Source organism: Musca domestica, unplaced genomic scaffold, assembly GCF_030504385.1.
Source record: "Musca domestica strain aabys unplaced genomic scaffold, Musca_domestica.polishedcontigs.V.1.1 1, whole genome shotgun sequence".
NCBI classification, from domain to species: Eukaryota; Metazoa; Arthropoda; class Insecta; order Diptera; family Muscidae; genus Musca; species Musca domestica.
Window position 1 is genome coordinate 3,575,494 of NW_026712114.1, and position 7,626 is coordinate 3,583,119.

A 7,626-nucleotide genomic window follows, 5' to 3' on the forward strand; every position below is an offset into this window, starting at 1 on the left:
TAAATTCTCCATCTCTTTCTAGCATTGTTCGACGACGACGATGGCATTTCAAAATATCCAAAGATCAGTTAAATCGATGCTCGAGTCTGGTTTTCACTTTCACTTGGATTAATCCAGAATAAAATTACTCTCTTCTCATCTCAGGTACAACAAAAAGTAATGGTGATGAGTGGCCGAAACCAGTTTAGGGAGCGCAGGTAGGCGGAGAGAGTGAACCAAACAAAAAAACAAAACTCTAAACGACAAACATTTTTAGTTTAACTGCCGAAACGTGAGCACCACCAACACCAGTCGTCGTCGTCGTCTTTTGCTCTATCGTCGCGACGAAGTCTCGTTACGCAATGTTGGATCAAAATATTCGAAGCAATGTCATCTATTGGATGAATTTGTTGGTAACGATTCTACTCTTTCCGATTTTGTTGTGGGTCAGTGTTATTCGATGGCTGTTCGTGCGGAATCCAGAGGCCACGGTGCGAGGGGAGGTGGCCGTGGTTACGGGAGGAGCTCAAGGTTTGGGACGTCGATTGGCCACCGAATTGGCCAGACGAGGTTGTCACATTGCCGTGGTGGACATTTTGGAGCACAAAGCCCAGGAGACGGCAGAGTATCTGAAGAAAACATTTAAAATAAAGAGCAAGGCTTATAAGGTAATGAAAATGGAGTTTTTTTTCCTGGGAAGATATGAATTTCAGTATTTTATTTCAGGTTGATATAACAGATCACCAAAAACTGGTGGAATTCCATGCTCAGGTTACCAAAGATTTTGGCGACATTACACTGTTGATCAACAACGCGGGTATTGTCTACTTTTCCGATAGTACACCCCGAGATTTTGAGGAAATCCAAAAAATCATCACGGTCAACTTCACCTCCCAGGTTTGGATAAATCAGCTATTTTTGCCACGCATGAAAGCCCTCAATCGTGGCTTCATCATGTCTGTCAGTTCACTGAGTGGTCTTTTCAATACGGCCCAATTGCAAATTTATGGCCCGGCCAAAGGTGCCGTACGTTCCTACATGGCTTCGCTGCGCATGGATTTGAATCAGTACAGCGGAATTAATGTCACCACCATTATGCCCACCTACATGACCACCCATCAGCCCACCGAACAGATTGTCAATTCAAGTGGCCTCGGGAAACTGGCACCAGTTTTGGATGGGGATTTTGTGGCAAAGGAGGCCGTGGATGCTATGCTACAAGGAGTCGATGAATTGACACTACCCCGCCAGTGTATTGTAGGCTTCAAATTGCAAGAGTAAGTGTGACATATGAGAGCTTTAATTCCAAAGTCCAAGTTCATAGTTGGTGTTTACCTTCTTAGAATATGTTTTCTATGTTTTTGTGTTGGGTTTGAATGGTCTATTTTTAGCTTCGATGAGGCAAAAAAATAATATTAATTTTTATACCCTCACCATAGTATGGAGGGTATATTAAATTTGTCATTCCGTTTGTAACACCTCGAAATATACATTTTAGACCCCACAAAGTATACATATTCTTGATCAGCATAAAATTCTATGTCGATTTAGCAACGTCCGTCCGTCTATCCGTCTATACGTCTGTCCGTCTGTGGAAATCACTCTAGCTTCCGAACGAAATGAAGTAGGTTGATATGATTTTAGCGACATTTTCACCGGAATTATTCCAAATTTGGTATTTGAAGTTCGCAATAGAGACCACAGCCTCACGGAGAAAATGAGCCATGTAGGTCCACGTCTTCGTATAGCCCCCATATAACGGTACCTCACGATATGCGATATTTTGATGATTTTAGCGACATTATTTACCAGAATCAAAATTGATACTTAAAGTTCGCAATAGATACTACAGCCTAAGACAGAAAATTGTCTCTGAAGGTCCACGTCTCCGAATAGCCCCCATATAACGGTACCTCCCCATATTCGGTATTTTAATGATTTTAGCGACATGATTCACCGGAATTGTTTCAAATTTGGTATTCGAAGTTCGAAATGAATACTACAGCATAAGGCAGAAATTTGTCGGTCCAGGTCCACGTCTTCGTATAGCCCCCATATAACGGTACCTCCCTATATTCGGTATTATGATGATTTAAGCGACATTATTCACCGGAATTGTTTCAAATTTGGTATTTGAGATTCGTAATGGATACTACACCCTATGACAGAAAATTGTCTGTGCAGGTCCACGTCTTCGTATAGCCCCCATATAATGGTACCTCCCAAAATTCGGTATTTTGACGAGTTTACGTCCGTCCGTCCGTCTATCCGTTTGTCCGTCTGTGGGAGTCACTCTAACTTCCGAACGGAATGAAGTAGGTTGATATGATTTTAGCGACATTATTTACCGGAATTGTTTCAATTTTGGTATTTGAAGTTCGTAATAGATACTACAGCCTACGACAGAAAATTATCTGTGAAGGCCCACGTCTTCGTATAGCCCACATATAACGGTACCTCCCCATATTCGGTATTTTAATGATTTTAGCGACATTATTTACCGGAATTGTTTCAATTTTGGTATTTGAAGTTCGTAATAGATACTACAGCCTACGACAGAAAATTATCTGTGAAGGCCCACGTCTTCGTATAGCCCACATATAACGGTACCTCCCCATATTCGGTATTTTAATGATTTTAGCGACATGATTCACCGGAATTGTTTCAAATTTGGTATTCGAAGTTCGAAATGAATACTACACCCTATGACAGAAAATTGTCTGTGCAGGTCCACGTCTTCGTATAGCCCCCATATAATGGTACCTCCCAAAATTCGGTATTTTGACGAGTTTACGTCCGTCCGTCCGTCTATCCGTTTGTCCGTCTGTGGGAGTCACTCTAACTTCCGAACGGAATGAAGTAGGTTGATACAATTTTACTTAAATGTGTCTGCACGACTTTTGGTATTGAAAATGGGCGATGTAGGTTCAGGTCTTCGAATAGCCCCCATATAACGGTACCTCCCGATATTCGGTATTTTGGTGATTTTAGCGACATTATTTATCAGAAGTATTTCAAATTTTGCTATTTGAAGTTCGTAATAGTTACTACAGCCTAAGACAGAAAATTGTCTCTGAAGGTCCACGTCTTCGTATAGCCTCCATACAACGGTACCCCCCGATATTCGGTATTTTGATGGTTTTAGCGACATTATTTATCAGAAGTATTTCAAATTTGGTATTTGAAGTTCGTAATAGATACTACAGCACAAGACAGAAAATGAGCCATATAGGTCCACGTCTTCGAATAGCCCCCCATATAACGGTACCTTAAAATATTCGGTATTTTGATGATTTTATCGTCATTGTTCACCGGAATAGTTTCAAATTACGTATTTGGAATTTGTAATGGAATCTACAGTCTTTGACAGAAAATTGTCTATGCAGGTCCACGTCTTCGTATAGCCCCCATATAATGGTACCTCCCAAAATTCGGTATTTTGACGAGTTTAGGTACAATACCCACCGAATTTGTTTGAGATGTCGTATTTGAACTTCGTAATGGATGCTATAGCCTGTGACAGAAAATTGTCTATGTTGGTCCAGGTCTTCGCACAACTCCGATATAAGGGTACCTCCCTATATACGATATTTTGATTATTTTAGCTGCATTATTCACCGTTTATTTCAAGTTTTCGAATTTGAATATGGTAATGGCTTATGACAAACAATGCCTATGTAGGTTCACGTCCTCACGTGTATAACGGCTATGTTCGGCATTTTTAAGATTTTAACAGAATTTTTAACGTATTTTATTTTTTGAAAATTTCCAAATTCGTTCCAAATGGTAGAGGGTATTCAAAGTTCGGCCCGGCCGAACTTACTCCTTTTTTTAAATTGTTGATGTTTTGTTGGGTATTACCAACTTTTTGACTATAGTTTCAAAATAGACAAAAAAATCCGCCGAAAAATACCAATGAAATAAATATCGTTATATGGGGGCTATCAAATGTGAACCTAAATTTTTTTATGTCATAGGTTGTAGTACCGAATCCGAACTTTAAATACTAATAATATCATCTCATCTTATATTATGTAAATACCGATGCAGATGCATATATATACTTTGTAGGGTCTATCATGAGAATTTCGAGGAGTTACAAATGAAATGACAAAGTTAATATACCCTCCATGGAATGGTAGAGGGTAAAAACACATTTGAAATGACGATTTTCTTTCGTATCAGAAGTATCGTAAGATACATAAGCAGACATAGATCTTATGCAAATATTGGTGATATAACTAGGTATATGCCAACAAACGACTTATACTTTCTAACTCATAAATGTGGAATATATCGATCCCCATTTATATATAGCCTCCATATAAAGGCACCTGCCTATTTTCAGTATTTCTTATTTCCGGATAGTTTTAGTCCTAACAAAAAATATTGAGGTAGTTCAAGATTTTGTATCTATATCTATAAAAGAGGAAAATGTTTGTACGTTTGTTTGTTTGTTTGTTTGTTTGTTTGTTTGTTTGTAATTTATGGACTCGAAAACTGCTGAATAGATTTTTCTGAAAATTTCCATATATACTGCAACATCGCCTGAAAGTAACATAGGCTATATAAATTTTTGAATTTCCACTTGGAACTGGAGATATAGCATCAGAATCGGAGGTACCTCCCAAAAATTTAGATTTTATATGCACATATCTATTGATCGGTTAAAGATACAGTCTCCAAATTTGGAATGTGTAACGGAATTTGGAACAGAAATAAGTTTGCTAAATTATATTGTAATCGGTTCAGATTTGGATATAGCTCCCATATAAATTTTCGACCTATTTCGTTCATTTGATGCCTCAATCACAATATGAATGTTCGATTCCAATGAAATTTGGAATATGTGACGGGATTTGATCCGAAAATAAATTTGTCTAATTATATTGAAATCGGTTCAGATTTGGATATAGCTCCCATATATATTTTCGGCCGATTTCAAGCATTTGATGCACCAAACACGCTATGTATCCCCAATTTCAATGAAATTTGAAACGTGTGATAGATTTTATCTAAAAAAATTTATTTCCCAAATTATATTGAAATCGGTTCAGATTTGGATATAGCTCCCATATACATTTTCGGCCGATTTCATGTGATTGGTGGACCAAACAAGATATGTATGTCCAAATTTAATGAAATTTAAAATAAGTAACGGAATCGGGAACAAAAATGAATTTTTCAAATTATATTGAAATCGGTTCAGATTTGGATATAGCTCCCATATATATTTTCGACCGATTTCATGTATTTGATGCACCAAACACGCTATGTATCCCCAATTTCAATGAAATTTAAAATAAGTAACGGAATTGGGAGCCAGAATGAATTTGTCAAATTAAATTGAAATCGGTTCAGATTTGAATATAGCTCCCATATATATTTTCGACCGATTTCATGTATTTGATGCACCAAACACGCTATGTATCTCTAATTTCAATGAAATTTGGAATGTGTAGCGGAAATTAAAACAAATATACATTTGTCAAATTATATTAAAATCGGTTCAGATTTGGATATAGCTCTCATATATATTTTCGACCGATTTCAAGTATTTTATGCACCATACACGATATGTATGTTCGATTTCCAAGAATTTTGGAATATGTAACGGGATTTTGATTAGAAAATAAATTAGTCAAATTATATTAAAATCGGTTCAGATTTGGATATAGCTCCCATATATATTATCCGCCGATTTCACATATTTGATGCACATTTGACAAATTATATTCAAATACGCTCAGATGTGATTATAGCTCCATATATATACTCAGCCGATTTCACATATTTGATGCACCCAAAGCGAGAGAGACAAAATCTGGAACCAGCAAAAATTGCACAATTATATTGAAATAAGTTGAGGTTTGGATGTAGCTAACATATATATTTCGGCCGATTTCATACATATTATGCACCAAACACGATATATATGACCGATTCCAATGAAATTCAGAATGTGTGGCGGAATTTTGTTATAATATTAAATGTGATAAATTAATTGGAAATTAGTTAAGATTTGGATATAGCTCCCATATATATATTCTCGGCCGATTTCACATATTTGACGCACCAATTTCAATTAAATATGAAAGGTGTAGCGGAGTTTGGTATAAAAGTAATTTTTTTTAAATTATATTTAAATCGGATCAGATTGGGATATGATTTTAATAAGAACCATTGACCCACAACGCCTTAGGCTAACACTAAAAAACAACACAACAATTTATTTGAAATACGCTTATTACGGCGAAGTATGTTGCTATCTCGAATTCACTACTTGCAATAGAAATGCCACTCTACTTAAAAAAATTGCAGTTTCCTGCACGCTTGGTATTTGCAATGAAATAAATAAATCCAAAGGACAAACCCTTCGTGTATGCATGTCATGTTACTGCTTTTGTAATGATTTTGTTTATTAACGCATTAAATTAGTGCAATATTTTTTTTTAATTTTTAAATTTGTTTTTCTTTATCCAACATATATTCGTAAATAAAATTTTGAATGCATATAAAATCAAAAGGGGTAGCGAAGCGCACCGGGTTCAGCTAGTAGTTCTTATATAACATCCCCAATTTCCAATCATATTATATGTAATTGTATGTTAAGGTCTCTCAAATAAATTCAATTTATTTATTTTTAATTTTTTTTTGTTACAGGTTCCTCTCGGCATGGATGCGTGATAAAATAATGCTGTTTCTGCATCCTAAAATAGATCTAAATAGTCAAAAGAAATTAAAATAATTGATTTTTGTAATTTTGTACAGTAAAATACTCTTTTTGATAATTTATAAAAATAAATGTTAATATTTAAAACAAAATATATTTAAAACATGTCCACAATATTGATTAAAAAATTAACGATTATTGTCTAGCAAAAATATCGTCTACAAAATTCACGATTTTAGCACTGAGAGTCCTTACGAACTCTTCTACATAGCTCTGATACTCCTTGAAAAAATACTATTTAAAAACTGAACATTATATCTATGACTCTTTGTGAAAATATATTCTTTAAAACCAGAGTCACTTTTAATCCGATATCGGCATTTTGTAATTTTAAGTTCGGAAATTCCAAAAAAAAATCGTAAAAAATTCGAACTTGAACTGCCTGCAGACAAAAGACTGATCTGTGCAAAAGTTTAGTTCATTTGTTTTGACTCCAGCGCAATTACAACAGACGGACAGGACTAAATCGTTTTAGGATTTTACGCTGATCATGATTATACAGGGTGAGATGAAAAAACTGCAACCAATTTCAGACTGCTGTCATTTCTAAGCCACTCGTCCGACAGCTGTTAAAATTATTCCAGTTACAGCCGATTATATTGTTTAAAAGCGTACAAAAGCATTTTAGTGGGAAATTTCCAGAAAAAAAGTTATTCCCGATAGAATTCAATCGTAGCGAAACTGGTAGCCTAGCTCGACGTCAAGGAAGTGGACGGCAGAAAACAGCAACATTAACAGAGAGAGAGAAACAAACACATAAATCAACAGATATGGTTCGAAAAGTAAAGAAGCGATCGAAACCCTCGTCGCAGTGGCCAAAAAATGACTCGTGAGCTGAACATATCGCAATATTCCATTCGGTAAATATTGAAAATGAGCTCGGGGTAAAACCATTGAAATTCCAACAAGTTAAA

At 35.9% G+C, this 7,626-nt stretch overlaps 1 protein-coding gene across 1 annotated transcript; it reads left to right on the forward strand.

Moving 5' to 3' along the window:
• The first annotated feature begins 223 nt into the window (after nt 1-223).
• LOC101893141 (17-beta-hydroxysteroid dehydrogenase 13) lies at nt 224-6,784 on the forward strand. Its single transcript, XM_005182984.3, has 3 exons — nt 224-647; nt 706-1,256; nt 6,643-6,784. The coding sequence occupies exons 1-3, from the start codon at nt 342-344 to the stop codon at nt 6,725-6,727; spliced, it is 942 nt and encodes a 313-aa protein (XP_005183041.1). The 5' UTR covers nt 224-341; the 3' UTR covers nt 6,728-6,784.
• Nucleotides 6,785-7,626: the final 842 nt, after the last annotated feature.

Coding starts and splice junctions, on each gene's coding strand:
- LOC101893141 (XM_005182984.3), top strand. CDS start 342: ATGTTGGATCAAAATATTCGAAGCAATGTCATCTATTGGATGAATTTG. Junction 648..705: donor TAAAGAGCAAGGCTTATAAG/GTAATGAAAATG, acceptor ATTTTATTTCAG/GTTGATATAACAGATCACCA. Junction 1,257..6,642: donor GTAGGCTTCAAATTGCAAGA/GTAAGTGTGACA, acceptor TTTTTGTTACAG/GTTCCTCTCGGCATGGATGC.